This window comes from Aptenodytes patagonicus, chromosome 5 (assembly GCF_965638725.1).
Source record: "Aptenodytes patagonicus chromosome 5, bAptPat1.pri.cur, whole genome shotgun sequence".
In the NCBI taxonomy this organism is placed as follows: Eukaryota; Metazoa; Chordata; class Aves; order Sphenisciformes; family Spheniscidae; genus Aptenodytes; species Aptenodytes patagonicus.
The window spans coordinates 8,756,554-8,776,665 of NC_134953.1; the positions used below are offsets into that span (position 1 = coordinate 8,756,554).

The following is a 20,112-nucleotide window of genomic DNA, read 5'->3' on the forward strand; positions in this document are numbered from 1 at the left end:
ATATTTCATACACAGCTGCTAAAATATTTAATAAATTTAAATGTGCAACTAGCACAGTGAACAGCTTACATAATGTTTCCCAACATGTGTTTCGTAGGCAAGATTGAAAAGCACTCTTCCTAACCGATGCAGGTTAGATTTGAGAGAATTTCTCTAAAAAACGTTTTAGGAGCCGAGGATACTCAATGCAAAATTGAAGCTAAAGATACGCAGTCAAAAAATTTAAAATAAAGACATTTAAAACAATCTTAACAATCAGGACAACATACGGTACATGTATTACACATTTACATGCCTGGTATTAAACTAGTAAGTAGAAGAGAAGCAAATATGCTATGGAAGTGGGCAAAGGAACTGAAGAGAGCACAACTTCACTTTGTTCTATTTTCTACCCTGTGAAATTCAAAGTTCAACACATCCTAGCATGTTAAATAATGATTATTCTTTTCAACTATCTAGTACCAAACTGTGATACAGTTTTAAAATGTTAATAGTCTCTTCGTCACTGCTCAAGATCCTATTTCAGAAAAGGGACCTAAGGTCTACACCAAAATCGTAGGTAAGTGTCAAAAACTGTAGTACATCTCAAAAACGATACATCTGAACACTTTGATACATCCTTCACAGACATTTAATCTACTGGAAGAGTAGCCAATGTTCCAGCCACCCCCTTCAAAATGGCAGCTGCACACGATCATGAAGATGGACAGAAAAAGCACCCCAACTGCAGCAATTATCACACTGCACAGCTGCATATTTCCACCAAACTGGTGCAGCTGCCTGCCCAGATACGCACAGCCCAGCTGCTGAGCATCACAGCTAATGGCTTCTGACAGCCCGATAGGCTGATTATAACTTCAGTAAAACTTCCACTTTTGGGAGACAGCAGCTTTCTCCCCAAACTCAGCTTCTTATGGAATTTCTTAAGCCACAACGTTCTTGGTCTAACCTCTAGATGTCATCGTATCACAGTCACTCCAACATACCCTATTCTGATCAAAGCTCAAGTGACCTAGCTGCAGATAGGAGCTAACAGAGATCATTTTTCTATCATCCATCCTCTAATCGCAGTTTAAATGAGAAGTTTCACACTGCTTTACACGCCTCTTTTCAGTGCTGAGATAATTTTTTTTTTAAACAGTATTCTTTCCAACCTGGTTACAAAAAGGCATGTTTAGGCATTTAACTTACCAGGACAAATTAGCACGCTAATCCCCCTACATTTCGTCAAGAAACAAAGACCCAACTCCAATTCACACTCTGCAAAAGCTCTTTCCTTTGACTACAATGGGGCATAGCGATACAGAATGTCTAAATTAGCCTGCTGAGCAAGATTATTTGAATGCCTCCCATTAGTCCCTAACTCCATAACTTCAGAACATTAACAAACTGGGGATATATTTCAATGAGAAAATCTTGAAATAATTGAATCGTAATTATCAAGGAGGTTTTCAACTGCCCAAGACAAAGCTTTCTCAATGAGGAGAAACCTCTCAGTCTTTTTTCCACATAACCAGTAACTCTACCAGAACTCAGACCTGAACTTCATGTTATTTTCTTCCCTCCTAATTGTTATGTTTCCAGAACCAAATTCTATGTACGTGCAGATACATACATAATATCAAACTTAGCCCCCTAAAACATTAATTATAAATTTACAACTACATTAATCTTAAATATTTTCCCTTTCCACAAGCCTGAAAAAGTAGCACAGACCCAGACTAAAGGATTATTGCAGGCATTCTGAGGACAGATATTATACAGAGCCAAAATGGTGTTAAGGAAATCTGGCTGTACATATTGCTAAATATACTCTATCAGAAAAATGCCAAGGCCACTTGGAAGAGTTTTACTGTATATAACAGCTGGAGGTACAACTCTGACCAACACATGCTATTTGGTTATGGTACTACACAAAAAACGATGAAGGCGGCATACTCATCTCCTCTTGTGTGTATATGACTTCCCTAGCATTCACCTACAAGTTTATCATCTGAATTTCAGTTTTTGCAGAAATGTAACATTTTTATTAAATGTCTGCTTTTCATTTTTTAAGCATACTAGAATCTGTAAGTTCAGCTCTGACTTGTGTAATGCATTTTAAAGATCCTTCTGAAATGGTAATCTTATGACTCAACGCTTTTTTATTTCCCAGCTCCTAATATGAGAGAGTATGAAAATTAATGTGCTTGGACTGTAGTCAGCATTTTTACAATAATGCTCTTAATGTAACAAACAGCCATAAGGCATGGTTCCCTTCAGGCAGCATCCAATTTTAAAGCCTTAACCAAATTAAAAAGAAAACACAGCCTACGCTAAATATGTACTGGTGAAAAACTCCAAATGAATATCAAGTTCAGATCTGCTCTACGAACAAGAGTTTCCTGAAAAGCTGGTAAAACTCACCTGTCCTAAGGCCTAAAATAAAAACTGGTGATGAACAAACAGGTTTAAAAAATGGCAATAGATCTTCATAGCTTCAAACTTAATTCACCTTTCAAAATTTCTGACTTGAATCCACCAATCTAAGCAAAAACTTACATAGAAACAATGGCTAAAAATTGCACAGATATCAAACTAAAAATCAGCACAGACACACACTGCTGCTTGGGCCAGAAGAGCCAAGACAAAATCTCCATCATGCAGACTACCCAGAAACAAAGAAGTACACAAAACTGTATACATATCAGAGTAATATTGTCATCAATATTTTCAAGAATACTTGTGAAGGAACAAGACACTAGAGATAAAAAGAACTTTTTTGCATTAATGATCAATGCAGAGTAGTCAGTGTAAAAAAAAAAGATTAAAACTATTTTAACAATACAAAGTTGCGACAGTAAAGCACCCTAGGAAGCTCCAAGCATATATCTGTGCAGACATTTCTCCGCCTTGTTTGATGTACAAATAAATATGAACTTTTTTCCACAGTACATGGTTCTGACTAACCTTGCTCCCCTTTAAAAGCACTCAGGCTTTGCTATTCCATAAGCTTATTATACTTGACATGCTTTGCTGCAGTTACTGTTTTAAATATTTCCCAGATTGATTAAAATGGAATGTATAAAAGGGTAGATTTCCAACATGTTCTTTGAACTTTGCAGAAAAGTCATCCAAGAAAGGGAAGAGAGCGTGATTTCTCTGTCAGAGACCTAAAACATGTTGGTTGTATTAACCGGACAAGACAAGTAGAATTTATGCTATATTAGGCTATGCTTCATCAATAAAAGAAAAGACCTTTTAAGACAGAGCTCTGCAGAAGCATTTCTTCATAAATTTTCAACAAAACCATTAAGAAACCTTAAGGACTACAAGTATAGTTGTCTTGTATTTCAGATTATTCTAAAGAAGTTCCCATAAGAATGATTCAGCAATTATGCTGCTTCAACTTCCAAGTGATGTTAAGGCTACTTTCACTGTTCTAAAAAAAGAAATGCAGTCCTTTTTCTGTTGGTTTTTCTTAATTATTAATCTTGTAAAACTAGGACATCCAGCCTGAGGGACATTAGTGCTCACATGTCCTTTTTCAGACTGTATCAACTGCTTTCTACCAAACGCAGTTAACATCCCACAAGATCTTTCAGGTCAGAAACACAGCCATGTGTGAACCTGCTACAACAGTGCATCCTCATGAGCGTTTACAGACCAATGCACACAGCAAGCCCAACAGAAGCTCCCAAAATATTTCTAACACATTGGATTTATGGGGGATGGGTATAGAAGGTCAGCCTGTTTCAACTTCCATCTGCAATTTATCAGACAGAATGAGTAATGCTGCCATAACTGCTAACTCCATGTCTTCTGACTTGATCTATACAGAGATCAAAAGGCAGTAAGTGAACTGCTTTTCCCACAGTAGTAAAATACTACTTAAAGCAAGGCAATATTTCTGCATTTCTGACAAGGCTACAGTTGCTTAGAAATTTCAGTGAAGTCTAATGTAGGCTTACTCTTCTGATTAGCCTAGTAATCTTTTTCATGTACACAAATATGGAGTGTAAGTACCATGACTTGTATTTGTTTGGATCATTACTTTAAGCTTGCTACACCAGATTCTAGGAGCTATGCATTTTCTAAATTAAGATGAAAACAAAAAACCACAACGCAGACCACACGTTATGTATAAATTCAGCAGCCGAATTCATCATGGACCAGATGCAACCAGCTAAACCAAAATTAAAGTTTCATGTAACTGACACATACATACACCCTAATCCAAATACTGTTTTAAGACATCTTTTTTTCCCCATTTAAAAAAAAAAGAAAACAACAAAACCAACAACAAACAGTAAAGGGCTTTGATTCATATCCTGAAAATCTCAGTCTCTTGCCTGGCTTAAACTGGTGGAATAAAAACAGTGCAATACACATGCTTTTTCCTTTTTTCCGTAAATTCCTCCGCTTTGCTATAGTCTCTCAGCTTCACCATCTGAAAGGCACCACATGCCCCATTCCCTCAAAATTTCTCTCTCCTTTAGCCTCTCTCCTATTCCATAACAGGGCAGCTTGTCCCACCTACCTTTTCACATTCTTTCTTGGCCTCAAATTGACAGCAAAACAGGGACCCTTCCACATTAATTTCTGGTTTTAACAACAGCTGATCATCATTCACTGTTACTCTAGGATGACCTTGTACAGGTTAGACATTTTTAGAAAGATTCCTTACTGCGTAGATACTGCTTTGTTGCCAAATACAAAACACAAGTCCAGAATCTCTTCCTTGAAAAACTGAAAGATTAAAGAGGGACTGTATGATAGCAATACAATCCCAAAGAAAACCTGCTTCCAGAAAAATCTAAGTTTTGCAATAGTCCACTTACACCAACAAAAGAGGAAACTGCCTAAAAGACTTTTCAGACATTCCTTTAGGAAAGTGTTAGGGCTGTGAGAGAATGCACATCTCAGACTGACTTCAACATGGATCAGCGCTAGACCCAACACTATGCCACACATTTATGAGTGATCTAGAGTTAAGTACAGTAGCTACTGATAAAATCCATAGATGACAGCGGACTGGCAAGGGTATGTAATAACAACTGAAGATTCTAGCAGACAGTAAGATGAACCCATTCAAACACAGTCACTTCAAAATACAGACAGATGCAGAGCCAAGAAGGTAAATTAAAAGAATAAAAACATGGGCAGCGGGGTAAGGCATCCCACAGAGTAGTAACTTGGAGAGGGGGAAAACCAGGTGTCATAATCTGCAACTAACTCAACCTGAGCTTCCAACTTATGTCAAGCATTGAAGACATCAGTGAACTACTTTAATACAGAAATAGGAAAGAGCAAACAAACAAGACAAGAATAAGCAAAAAAACCAACCGAGTGAGCAGTCAGCCTGACTAATTATTTCATCCCCTTCCATTTTTAAACAGAAAAACATGTAGCTAAAACATTTAGCTCGGGAAGAAGAAACATAGGTAGGAGTAAAGCACACACTAGTGGTAATGGGAAAGAGACATGAAAAAATAGCCACAGAAAGCTAAGATACTTCTGCAAGACTGTTGCAAATAAATTACTTCATAGTTATCAATAGCGAAGAATCAAGTCCAGCTAGGGAAAGAGCATGTAGCATTGTACTGGCAGAGAATTACACTGCTTAACCAAACAAAAGCATCTGCTTAAGGAAAAGTTTAAGTGCAAATCAAACCACAGATCTTCGCCATTTCATTTATAAAAAAATTCCAGACTTTAAACACTGATACTGGAATAGAAATGTCGGGGCTGAGAGAATGAAGGACCATCCTATAGAACCCATGGAGGAATTTCTGGTGTTTTCATTTTTACCCAGTTATTAGTACCCAGTTCCTGTGTACTAGTATGACTGGAGTCTTATTTGGCTGCATCATGTCCTACATAAAACCTGTTTTTCAGAAAAATCTTGGAATTTCTGGGTGAAAGGGATCCCAAAACAATTAGCAGAAAGATTTTTTTCACCACAATGCTTATGATGAAAATGAAAGATGGATTTAAATTTCAACACAGAATTAACTTAAAGTTACACTCCTAAAAAACCTAAAAGAAAAAAAAAATAGTTATTGATGTCATAAATTAGAAGCATTTTGTTTCCCCAATTTCTTGCATGGATATGATCACTAATTTAAATATAAACATTACTAGGTATAGTTTTTCTGGTGTTTTTTCTTTGGTTCACCCCACCCCCCGATCAACATTTTCCTAAATAGTTGTTTCTAAATTATTCAGTGTAATAAAATAGACTCCCCACTGATAATATGGTTGGAAATCAGGACTTTAATCAGCTATTAATATTGTGAGACAGATTTAAAGGGCTTTTGAAATTGAAGTCAAAACAATAATAGGTTTAAATGATTAAAAAGGATTAAGAAAGCCAGGAAAGTTCAAAGCCTGTTAATCACCAGACTGCGGAAAACTATTATCATTTAATAGGGTCAGGCCTATCACTCTGGATTTAAGCATATAGTAGGGGCCTTGTCAAAACAGTTTTCTTAACTATAAACTAGTGAGCTAAAAATTTAAGACATCTAAACACTTCTGGTATACAGCTAAAGAAAAATGTTTTCTCAGTAATAATTTTTGAAATATCTGACTGCAAGCACCTTTGAACAAGCTGTACACACTCTGTACTTTTTTTTTAAATTGGTACTCTGAATTCTGTACTCATTACACTGGTGGAAATATACTTGGTTGACCTTTAGTAACTTCATTAAGGAATAAATCATTAATTCAATTTGTGCAGAGCTATAGGCAGTTCTGCTTAGAGACTGAACCCCTAAACATATTCTTTTAATATTATTCCTTTGAGCCTTCAATATTCAAACCATTTCTTTAGTCATACCAGTCATCTTGCATTGTTTCTGTTCTGAAATCATAACCTAACCTTTACATACCGATTTTCTTCAATCAGAAATAAACACTGGTTTGTAGTTGAATTCATTTTGATTATAAACACAAACCAGCTTTCAATCTTGCATTAAAGTTTCATTTGCATAAAAACTTACCAAAAAAACCCAACAGAAGTAATATGTACATAATCTGAACAGTAATAAACTGAAGGGTTCCTGTTCTCTTCCTCGTTATCCACGATTACTTGCTATTAGCACTTTAAAATTTATTGTTCGGACCAACTTGTACCAGTTCTACAACAGATCCTGTCAGCACTAGTACTGAAAATCCCCAATACCTCACTGCTGCATAAGGAGCTCTGCTTTGAGAAGGAAATCGTAACAAAATACCATTCAGGGAAGGCAGAGTAGTGTGGTTGTGGATGCGATCCTGAGATTCTCCTGCCTAGATTTATGGATTATTTTAATGATTTCTTCTACATAAAGACTCTCTGTACGCCATATGTGAATAGCACTGCCAGCTACTCAACTGAGCTTCTTTATGCTTGAAAACAAATCCTTCATCATTTCTTCTAAGGAGAAGGTAGACTTGCAAAGCAACGTGCTTTAGGTGTCAGGATGAAGTTCAATGGGTTCTACTTCTACAATAAAATACAGGTTAATACATTGGACAAACTAACCAAGGCAGTAACATTACATTGTTGCAAACATAAACCAACAGTGTTAGGCTCCATCAACATGCAATACATTTCAGAACTGAATTACAGCTTTGTCCCCATACTAGATCTGTTCTGTCTCTATCTCTAAAAAAAAAAACCCTATGAAAACAGAATTTCTAACATACAATTATTTTAATATCTCTAGTACAAAGAAAGAAATGCCACATGAATAAAAATCAATTAAGACACAGCAAAAGACAATTATTCTCCAGTGAAGAACTCATAAACCACAAAGTCAGCCCAGAATATTACTTTCAAGCAATAAAATCCCCCAAAAGGAGGATACTGGAAGTGCTGAGGCTGTACTGAATCTTGATTGATGTTAAATACTTTATTGTCTTAAAAATGCTAAGAATTGACCTTTTCATCATTCATAGGGACACAGAGAAAAAGCATGGTATATCATATCTAAGGCAAAATGCATTGCTCCATTTAGAAATCATAAGGAAACTAACAGTGAGTCTTACATACCAGTTAAACTATATTTTTTAAATAAACAAGAAAAAGTTTTAAGGTTTATTCCATTTTCCTGTTACGCAGCTTTATGGATGTCTTCCTGTTTGTGACAGGCTAGGCAGAAGTATCAGTTCCATACTATTATTGCAACCTAAATGAGTCTTCGTGCTGCCTAAAAGCTAGATCTCTTCCATCATCTCAGATGCTCTGCATCTGAGCACTTGTTACAGGACAGTTCAGCTTACAGAAACTTAAATAGAGAATTGTCAGGGAGTTCATGTACTTTAATTTGCCTTCTCTAAAAATGATTTTTAACACTAACTGGAGCAAACAGCAAGCTACAGACAAGTGTTGCAGCTACTGTGAAATTCCAGCCATGCTGAAAGAACTTGTCCAAGACACTAAAGGCATTAGCTTTATTGGAAAAAAGTAGCATATGGAAAATGGCAGAGACTGTTTCTTTACTGCACTGAAAATTTCAATTTCATCCTAAAAAAAAAAAAAAAAAAAGGAGCAATACCAAGATGGAGATTCAGGGAAGAGCTCTCAAGAGATCAACTCCTTGCTCTGCTACCACTAGAGGATCAGACATACCGAGAACAGCAATTACTGCTTCTGGGAAGAACTGTTCCTCCCTTTCGCCTCTAGCCATAGCCACTGTTTTGTATCTTAACCCTTCACCCACAGTGGTAGCTGCAACATCAAGTCCAGACATCCAAGGATCCGGCAGAGGAAAAAGGGACTGAGGTATTTGGACAGTTCCTGCTATTTGTGGCCCAAAAGAACTTCCTGCTTTGGCTGAATAACAGTTTTGTCCCAGGGCTGGTTGTAGAAAAAGGTTTGTTTCGAGCATTTCTAATTTTGTGAGTCAGCAAAAATTTGAAATTCAAAATATCCTCCTATTTTGTAAAGTTGCCAGGCTTCTTTTACTAACTTTTGACCCTAATTTACATATAAAACTTGAAATGCCCTACTTTTGAAAACAAGTCAGCTACACCTTAGAAGTTCTTAGCTAAAGCAGGAATTTGTAGTTGGTGCTTTCAAAACAATAAAAAGCTAACAATTACTAAAGCAACTTACTCATCTTAATTAATTAGGTATTTGAATGGTGGAATATGTTGATACAACTCTACAGTTTGCCTTAGCTCATATATGCTAGCCATGTCCCTAGCACAAAAGCTACTAAAGAAAGAAGTCAGGAATTTTGCGCAGGCTAAGCTTTGCTTTCCCTAAGTAAAGATAGCTAATTCCCAGCCCACAGTCCTCTGAAATGTGATTTCCAACAACTCCGAGCTAGTGGAATTGCAATCTAGATTAAAAATACTACAGACATTGAAATTGAAACTGTATCTAATCAAGATACACATCCAAACACTTTACCTCATGTAGACCAACTAACAGTTGCATTCCATTTAGTACTTTAGTTGTTGTTTAGTACTGCTGTACATAACACCACAAGCACAATTCAAAACCAAAATGGCTTCAATGAAATACACTGGAACACACTCTTGCAAAAAATGAAGTTATAGCAATCAGATTTGGGGGAAGGTCTTCAACCTCTTTTCTACACAGCAACTCTACAAAAAAAGTTCCCAAGAGACACATAAGATTCTGGAACACTTTGCCTCTTCTACTGGAACGCCAGGGAAATATAAATATTAGAAATTAAAAGATTTACATTGTAACTACAGTTCTTGTCTTGAAAAAGAACAGATAAAGTACACTAGCTTGAAGCCACGTAAAAGACACTGGGATTGAAACTTCTGCATCACCATATACCGTTTTTGTTTTTCTATTAACTTAATATCCATAATTGAGACTGCACGCCACCTTTACTTGGAGGGGTCAGGTCATAGTTTCACTTCTCATGAAGGAAGATGACCGTACACTTCCTGACTAGAGTGATAGCATAATTTTACAGTGATCTTTATCGCCTATCTTCCTACCAGCGGGAAGCTCCTGTTGCTTATAAAGAATAAGAACCAGCTTCAACACTAAATAAGTAGCCTCAACAATACAAGGATTGAAAAAAATGTCCATGGTAATATTTGTATTTCTATAACTTCTTGCTACTGTTCACTTGTTACAGCTTGTTATATTAGGCAGTCGTATGCTCCGCTTTATGCTTTGTCATGTGCACCTCAGATTCTTGCACTGAAACTTAATCACTTTTGCTGTCACTTCACAACAAGAGAAAAAATGCAACAAAAAAAAATCACTGGAGCAAGCTGGAAAAATAATCACCCAAAATTGCTCCTAGTCTTCATCTGATAGTAAGACAGACATAAACCCACAAGTTTAAAGTGGAACTAAAAAAAATGAAGATAATTTGTATGTTAAAATTAATTCATGCAGCTTGCAAAGGCACAGAGCTTTTCTGAGTGCAATTTTTGAGTTGTCCTAAAAGATACAGCATTGTTTTATAGGATTTGGTACAGGTTCAAAATAATAATCTAATGGCATAGTAGGACACACAGCACAAACATCTACACCAGTGACTGATGAACTCATCATTGAATCTCATTATAATAATGGTTAAAAAAAACCACAACAGTTTTACTGAAATATTCTATTATCCTATTAAAGGGGGGAATCAGGGGTTTGTGAAATGAAAGATCTTTGTCCCCAGCTCTGCATTTAATCTGAACTTATTAGGGAATGAAGTCTACAACACAGACTTGGTCTCCAGTAACTTGGAGTATTGATGGTTCTGCCCTGACAAAAATAAAGTAAAATAGCAATCAAACAGCTGGCTTACCCTTCCCCAGCCCTTGACTAAGGGAAAACAAGAACACCAGTAATTAAGAGGAAGACAAGCTGCCTCCGCCCTCTCCCTGTGGCTGCAGCAGAGACCACAGGTCCAACACCCCAGAAAGGAACAGGACAAGAAGAGGCAAAGCACAGAGCAGGCCTGGACGTGGTTATGTGACGCAGAGCACAAGTGTAGTAACAGGGATCAACAGCAGCATAAGCACCTCATAACTTAGGTTACAGTTAACAGTAACACTGATGTGGTATTTACACATTGTTCAGGAATAGCCTGATGAAATAGCAAGTTACTAAAAAGAAATGTTAAAAATTAGTATTTACTTTCAAGGGAAGGACAGAATCCCTCTTCACCTTGGTAGACGTAACTTGGGAAGAAAAGCTATTGAGACTGCAAATTGCCTGACCAGAATGAAGCAAAAACAATCAAGTAGTAAGGAGCATTATAGTTTACTTAAATGTCTAATTTTTTAAAAAACTGAAGTTTTTAAAAAGCTGAAGGTATTCCAACCACTTCAAAAATGCTATCATTAAAAAGTCATCTTTTCTAAGAGATGACAAATCAATTTCATCTACAGTTAAAGAAACTGAGAATGTGACAAATAATTGTTAATTTTTGACTGGACTTTTCTATTCTTCAGTTCACAAGTGATCAAACTGTTTCACTATATTACTATAGTAACTAGAAAATAACTTTAGCCTTTCCTATGCTGTTAGAAATTTTGGGTTGAAGCAGCAGGATGGGAATGGGAAGCAGTATTAAAATCACATCTTACTACCCTGTAATTAAAAAGAATGCCTGCAACCATGCTCAGCACATGAATCACAGTTTTTATCTACTTTATCCTAAATAAAAATCGATCTTGCAATTGCGCAATCAGGAAACTCTAAGATGAAAAGTTTTTCAGTACAAACAGCAAGTACCACTTCCCAAGAGAAAGTTTTACTATCTGGTTTTGGATCAACTCCAGTTCTCTACTGAGAAACCCAGCTTTTTCCATCAAAGACATCTTCAGCAAGGGTCTTTTCATTTAATATTATTGCCTAGTTAAAAACAGAGACACTTAATTCATAGAGCTCTTTCACTTAAAGTTCCTTGTTTGCATTGAGGAGGCAAATGGAACCCTGTATTTCATCATTTGCCTTGTAACGCAACTCCCAAAGTTTTGTTAAACAAATATTTACTTGGGAGTGAAGGGAAAATACAGATAAGCTCTGTGTGTGTGTGAGTCTGTCCGGTGTCTCAAGGTTATTCTAAAGAAAACAATCCAAGAACTAGACATGTTCTAGTGACATGTATTAAATTAGCAAGTTTTCTGAATAAATGGAAAATTTAAAAAATGAAGTTATGATTTGCAGTTTATTACTAAGCAAGTAGTTAAGAAAGTGAAAACACACAATAAAGAGAACAGATAACAAGGAGTGGAATACTTCCTATTCATGAACACGTTGCATCCTATTTTACCGGTAAATAAGTAGTTACAAGCTCTTCTATAACCATTGCTCAAGCTCAGTATATCCTGAAAACATCACAGCTCCTCATGCAGAACTTTGTCCTTGCACAGGGTAGATTCTTCAAATAGCCTTTTCCAAATGGAGGTTAATTAAAATCTTTCACTCATTTAAACTACATTTAGCTAAATGCACTAGGAGAAATTATCAGCCTTGTAGAAAGCTCTAATTATGTTGTCAGGAATGCTATCAAGTTTATAGGCACGTTAGTACTGAGAGGACCTTTTTAAGACAGCCATCATTACCTTAAGTTTTTGCAAGCAAACACTTAAGGTTTTTTATAATTCACCAGCAGTCAGATGATGCAATTTGGCTCAACAGTTTCAACAATGTTCTATGGTCAGACCCTGAGGTAAGCTAAATTGACTGCTACAGATACAACTCAAAACACAAGGTAATAATAAAGAACCCTCAGCTGTTCAGCTTCTCTGCCAAATCAGCCAATGCAACAGATACTTTTAGTAGCAATCTTTCACAAGGATTATTGAAACAATGGAACATTGTATAGAAAACTATCTTCAAAGAAAAGGGACAAGTTTTAAACTTATTACTATGTACTTTCAATACATTCAGCACTGTACAGGCAGATAACACAATGCCCAACTCAAAGCAATACAAAACCCCATTAACCTGTCCCAGAGGGTTGATGAAGCACACAAAGACAAAGTAAACACAGTAGTGAAACTGAAAAAGCTGTAAATCTCGGGGGGGGTGGGGGTGGGGGGGTGGGGTGGGGGGGGGGTGTGTTTCTCCCACTTAAATCTGGCAGCAAAGTCCGTATCTGCAGCTTGTGCATTCTGTGATCCTGCAACCTCCTAGTACAGAATCACCACTTGTCTTTCTCAGTCTCCAAGCTCACTCCACCGTGTGTTTTTGGGGAAGGGCTTGTTTTGCATTGAAGCCTTAAGACTGTGTTGAAACCTGAGTTTGGTGAACAGGAAAAGATTCACTTCTGATTGGGTAAAAGCTATTTAGACCCTTAGCCACCTTGTGAGGGTTACCTGAATGAGTGGTGTTTTGATTTTTTCTGCTATGGGAAGTTACAAAGGCTTCTGTTAGATACAAGCAAAGGTGACAAACTGAAAATGTTAAGAATAACACATGGTAGAATGACTAAAGCCACAGCTATACAGACCAACCTAAATTTAATGCAAGTAAGCAGATGTTTTTCATTTCAGCTGCTTCTCAAACCTTTTCCTAATTTATAATCCAAGTTCCCACAAGAGTGGAAAAAAGATCAGATATGTACATCTTCTTCACTTCCATCACAGCAAGCATTAAAACAGCCTAAAACAAGAAAGTTTAATTTACCAGATGTCAACATTGCACTATTAGTAAAGTTTGTGCTTAACTAATCCATCACCCTCCAACACTACTCTGCAGCAAGGAAAGGTACAGAATGACCAGGCATCTTGGAATCTCCAGTAACCACCCAACCACTTTCAATGCTGCAGACAAGTTAGTAGCACGCTGCAGGAGATCCATACCCATACTTGTGACATTACAGATCAAAATGACAGCATTTCTTCCTTCAGTGTGATGATATTCTCTTTTCATACATTAACCATCACCACCTCTCCAAAACACAAACACACTTCGAAGACCCCATTCATTCTTCCTCTCTCATTTCTTCAAACCTGTTTTCCCAGTGAAGAGTAAAAAGAACATAAACCCATTTCTTGGTTTACAGATAGTTTGTATTTACAACAATGTCACAGAGAAGGCAGAGAAGAGAACTAACGAGCAGATGATACAGGACACGAAGGCTATTAAAAACTACAGACCTTTACTGAGCACCTTCAATGAACTTGTGCAAAGATTGCCATAGACCCTGATTTTAAGGAGGAAAAAAACCAAAAACACACAAGGAGAAAAAGACTCGGCTGCTTTGACAACCGGTAAGTTTGATGACTGGAGGCTTGCCAATGTGACGCCCATCTACAAGAAGGGCCGGAAGGAGGATCCGGGGAACTACAGGCCTGTCAGCCTGACCTCGGTGCTGGGGAAGATTATGGAGCGGTTCATCTTGAGGGCGCTCACAAGGCACGAGCGGGACAACCAGGGGATCCGGCCTAGCCAGCACGGATTCATGAAAGGCAGGTCCTGCCTGACCAACCTGATCTCCTTCTATGACCAGGTGACCCGCCTAGTGGATGAGCGAAAGGCTGTGGATGTGGTCTACCTGGACTTCAGCAAGGCCTTTGACACCGTCTCCCACAGCATTCTCCTCGAGAAGCTGGCGGCTCACGGCTTAGACAGGTGTACTCTGCGCTGGGTCAAAAACTGGCTGGACGGCCGGGCCCAGAGAGTTGTGGTGAATGGAGTCAAATCCAGTTGGCGGCCGGTCACAAGCGGTGTTCCCCAGGGCTCAGTACTGGGGCCGGTCTTGTTCAATATCTTTATCGATGATCTGGATGAGGGGATTGAGTGCACCCTCAGTAAGTTTGCAGACGACACCAAGTTGGGCGGGAGCGTTGATCTGCTCAAGGGTAGGAAGGCTCTGCAGAGGGACCTGGACAGGCTGGATCAATGGGCAGAGGCCAACTGTATGAGGTTCAACAAGGCCAAATGCCGGGTCCTGCACTTCGGCCACAACAACCCCATGCAGCGCTACAGGCTTGGGGAAGAGTGGCTGGAAAGCTGCCTGTCGGAAAAGGACCTGGGGGTGTTGGTCGACAGCCGGCTGAACATGAGCCGGCAGTGTGCCCAGGCGGCCAAGAAGGCCAATGGCATCCTGGCCTGTATCAGAAATAGTGTGGCCAGCAGGAGTAGGGAAGTGATCGTGCCCCTGTACTCGGCACTGGTGAGGCCGCACCTCGAATACTGTGTTCAGTTTTGGGCCCCTCACTACAAGAAGGACATCGAGGTGCTGGAGCGTGTCCAGAGAAGGGCAACGAGGCTGGTGAGGGGTCTGGAGAACAAGTCTGATGAGGAGCGGCTGAGGGAACTGGGGTTGTTTAGCCTGGAGAAAAGGAGGCTGAGGGGAGACCTCATCGCTCTCTACAACTACCTGAAAGGAGGTTGTAGCGAGGTGGGGGTCGGTCTCTTCTCCCAAGTAACAAGCGATAGGACGAGAGGAAATGGCCTCAAGTTGTGCCAGGGGAGGTTTAGATTGGATGTGAGGAAAAATTTCTTTACTGAAAGAGTGGTGAAACATTGGAACAGGCTGCCCAGGGAAGTGGTGGAGTCCCCATCCCTGGAAGTATTTAAAAGACGCGTAGATGAGGCGCTTAGGGACATGGTTTAGTGGACATGGTGGTGTTGGGTTGACGGTTGGACTCGATGATCTTAGAGATCTTTTCCAACCTAAATGATTCTATGATTCTAAGTAAATCAAATAGCAGCTTGTAATCCTGGACAACGATGGTGATCAAATAAGCAGTCTGGAGATGACAAATACAATGGAATTCAGCATCCAGACTAGTAAACATACCTCACTTCATGAGATCATTGCTCTGGTCAAGAGCCCAGAAAATAGACTGAAATAATGCAATAAGCATCCTTAACTTTGATGTGAGAAATAGAACATATATCATAATTTCCCCTATATCTCCACTCCTTTGTAAGAGCATGGGCTGAAATATTTTATAAGTTTACATGCTTATACAGGTGCTGGCAATTACAAATATTTTCCTCACCTTCTCACTGGCTAATTAGGGAAGACACAAGGTTTTCACATATTTAGAAGTTCCAAGAGTAGCATAATAATTCTGTCAACATGAATTTGTCAATAATGATTCTTTCCACCTCCTCAATTCATGCAGTCATAGACCCAAATGTTAGACAACAGCAAGAGAACAGTTGTCCATTCTGTGAACACACACTTCTCAACCGCTGGATGTGCACTTGAGGTGACAAGTAATGACCAGATCTCTACAGCCTAAGAATTAACCATAGTTAGATAAATGTTAAAAAACTAAATATTTGCAAAACAGAGTGCTCTAGGGGGAGCAATGAAACAGATGCCATCTCCTAACTTTAACAGCAGGACATTGGAGTATTTACAGGAGTCAGCAGTACTGAGTTTCTATGGAGTCTTAAAACATCACTGCCATGTTAATCAGAATTTCTTTGCCCGCTTTATTAGAGTTTAATATACGTAGTGTAGATTAAGTTATTATTAAATGCCTGTTACAGATTCAGCAGGCAAAGGAATCATTCCTGTTAAATGTCACAGGTAGAACCAAGTACACCAAAAGCTTTAATGAATACCTGTTAGCAAAGTTACTTTCGCAGATTAGTGTAGCTATAGTTAGCAATTCACCCACAAAGCATCAATCCTTTTTCTATTCTTTCCCCTTCCACCCATAAAAAGCTGCTCTTTGAGTAAGTATCTGTATTCTAGAAAAATTAAACAAAAATACTGTTAGGTTATGTAGTTAATGCAAATTAAAAGGAGACACCACCCCCCAAAAAAAAAGGGTATTTCTGATATTTGTTTCATGCAGATACTCAGAAAAACAAAGGACATACAATGGATTATATTTACTTCAAGACTGCTCTCCAGCTCTGTGAACAGAAACTGAAGTGGTTTTGGGTATCACCAGCTTTCAACAGTGCCATCAACATTGCTAACACTTTTTCAGATTGTCTCCCTGAAGAGCGATAAGAAATGAGACCCAGAAAACATAACTACCTGACAGAGGCCAAAGCTTCTCTGGCTCAGATAATGCCAGACTGCCAATGTGGTCTGAAAAGCTCAGACGGGCACAGTGAAGTTCTGTTGTGATATAAATTATGACCATCTGTCCTAGAAATAGTCTAGGAAAGGGTTAAAGCTTTCCAAAACTTGTCAAGAGAGCGAAAGACTTTGGAGCCCAGATTAAACCAAAATCCACCTTCAAAGAAAGGAGACAAGGCTGTGCTAACAACCCAAGCCAAAAACACCCACCCAACTCTCCAATACTGCTCGTTTCCTCAAACCAGTATTACATGGCAGCAAGCTGTTTCAAATCTGCCAGGGTAGGACTGCATTAAGTATTTATTTTCAGGTTTATTTATAACATGAATTGTAGGCCATTTAAATATTGTTAAAAGGACCACTTGAGACTTCCTACACAATCTTACGCTGTTTCCATTTGCATTTTCTTAATAGAAGTTACAAAAATAATCTGGTTACAGGACTCATTTTAATACTCCCTCATTTCATTGACAATATACATTGATTAAACTTGCAACATCAAGTCCTTTATTCTGAACAAAAGTATTTACTCTTAAAACTGGTTATACAAGAGAGGAGGATAAACTAACAGAAACAGTGAAAAAGTTAAATATTTAAAATTCTTATGGGTGTTTACTTAAACTCTTTCCTCATTTTACTAAGCTACCTTCTCAAGTCAGAGCCCAGCTGGCTTGATGGCCCCATTAAACATGCCCATCCAGTTCAAGAGGTGAGACACAGACTCCAGAGTTACTTGATCACTGCCAAGATACCAAGAGCTGACACTACGTGGCTAGAGATGGATGCACATGGTGTTTGACAAGAAAAAACAGAGAGACTAGGCTGGTATGATTGACAACTTCTCTGTCAAATGCTTCACAGTCCTGAAATATCTACATTCTTGCACCTCCCTGCAGCATTTGAATAGAGAACTTTATTCTAGCAGTTGTTCTACAGCTAGGTTTGCTATTTTATCTCCCTTCACAAGCTGAGGAAGCATGGGATTTCATTCTCATTTCAGGAAGTATTGCAAAAGGTAATTGGACTTAAGAGTAGAAACATGCTTGTCTGTTTGTTAAATGGACTACTATGCACACACTCATAAATAGGGAACTAGAAATAAAATCAGGTGCGTGCGAAGAAGACAAGCAGTTTTCAGGTTATTACCAGAGCTATCACACTATCAGCAAGCCCCCTGTGAAACTGTTGTTGGAGGACTGCTTATTGCTTTAAATAATGCAATACTCCACAAAGGCATTTTGGCAGTAAAGAAATGCTCACAGAGCACATGCTGTTCCAGGAGATAATTTAACTTGTCTGACAGGACTCAAATTTGAGTACATAATACTTCTAATTTTAAAATTAAATTGAATTCTGCAAAGCATATCAGGTCCAGTGAAAAGCACAACGCACTCTTGCAGGATTTCACTGCTGCAGTACAGATCCCACCACCTCTTTTACAACAGCAATTTGTAAGGATTAGTTGGGGGGTATTGTTGGGTTGGGGGCGGAGTCATTACTTATGTTCAGGGACTGGTTTTTCAAGTTATTTCAGTAGAAACATAAGGCAGAGAATTACATCAGAATAATTTACTTTTTCAGAAATCAAGTCTACATCCTGAATGTTCAAAGTTCCAGATGTTTTTGAGATTGATACACTCCATTACATTCTTGTCTTTTGCCTCCAGCTTATAATATTCAGGCTCTCACTTAAACACACCTTTAGATAAAACTTGAGTGATAAAATATCCGTTGCAAAACAAATTATTGCTATTATTAAAAGCTTCAGAACAAAAGATTTGTGGCTGACAGTACACAATCACAAGTAAAAACTCTGCACCTGTTCTTTAGTTGGTGATGTGAAATTTATTAATGGGAATACTGGATCAAGAATAACTAGAAGAACAACTAGAGAAAAAAATTACTAGCACTTTAAAAATTAAACAAAGAATTGTGAGCACTCTGAAAGATGAAATCAACTTACTGATCACTTGCAAACAAGAGAAACAAAGCGGCAACAACTGGAAAAAGTGAACTCATGCAGAAGGATTTAAAAGAGCAACTATATTTTACACCTCTTGAAAAGACACATCTCTAAGCTGATCAGAGAACGAGTAAGCTTAATGCCAACAGCAATTCAGCGATACGGTTATATGGATGGTAGCATAACAACTAGGCTTAAGCAAGATAACAGACCACATGGTCCTGTTCTTGACTGATAAATTGGAATATTAAAAGAAAAGGTACACTTGCACAACTTTTCTTGGTGTGTTACAGAAATGGCTTATTTGCCCCAAAGTCATCACTGAAGAAAGAAAAGAGTGCTGTAATACATCAGCAGTAGCACACAAATATTCATACAAGAGCTACCTACATCTTACTGACATTGACGATTGCTTCCAATTAAAGGCTAGCAAAGACAGCATGAAGAGACTAGAATAAATAATTGATAGAAAACAGTAAATACCAAAACCACATGAAAACACTGAAGTTTTTCATTGACACCACCACCACAGCTTCATACAGCTAGAACAATCAAACTGATACAACGTTGGCTTCTTTCAGCATAAGGCCAAAATCCCACAGAGATCAGCACAAACTTAGCATTAAACAAGCAGGTAGTCCGCCGTTTATTTATAGGGATCATTGTGGAAACAAAACTGACATAAAAAAAAAAAAGAGTCAAGACTTACTTGTCAAGGAAGTCCTTGTCCACAACTGCACAGATATCAAGCAGAGGATTTCCCATTCCAAACAGGACATTTTCACTGTAAGAGAATCAATTATTTCAAGTCAGCTTAGCGTTAGTTTAATGTTTCTATGTTGAAGACATTTTTTATTAGAGAGAAAAGTTTTTCTTGAATACAGCTATGGAAGAAGAAGATTCACATTTTGCCCAGCGCAGTAGTCACATGGAGACCTGGCACACAGACAGAGTCAGATTTGAGTGAAGTATCATCCTACAATAATCTTCTTTGATCAATATACAGACTGCAAGCAGTCAAGAATACATAAAGGTATATATTCTGCAAAGCTATCATTCACTCAGATAAAGAATTAGAGCTGCATGACACATTCTGTAGCTTTAAAGGACTGCATTCAAGTTGTAGTACCAGATTTTAGACAGGGGGAGCATCAGACCAGGTTATAAGAATTTCAGTGAACAGACTTA

At 38.2% G+C, this 20,112-nt stretch overlaps 1 protein-coding gene across 3 annotated transcripts in view; it reads right to left on the bottom strand.

Annotated features, from left to right (window-relative positions):
• The window catches only part of ADK (adenosine kinase), a 306,651-nt gene that overhangs the window by 270,944 nt on the left and 15,595 nt on the right, over positions 1–20,112 (bottom strand). For all 3 annotated transcript variants that reach the window (XM_076338471.1, XM_076338469.1, XM_076338470.1), the window contains exon 2: positions 19,634–19,708. In XM_076338471.1, the coding sequence (XP_076194586.1) occupies positions 19,634–19,708 (75 nt within the window). The remainder of the gene's footprint in view (positions 1–19,633; positions 19,709–20,112) is intronic.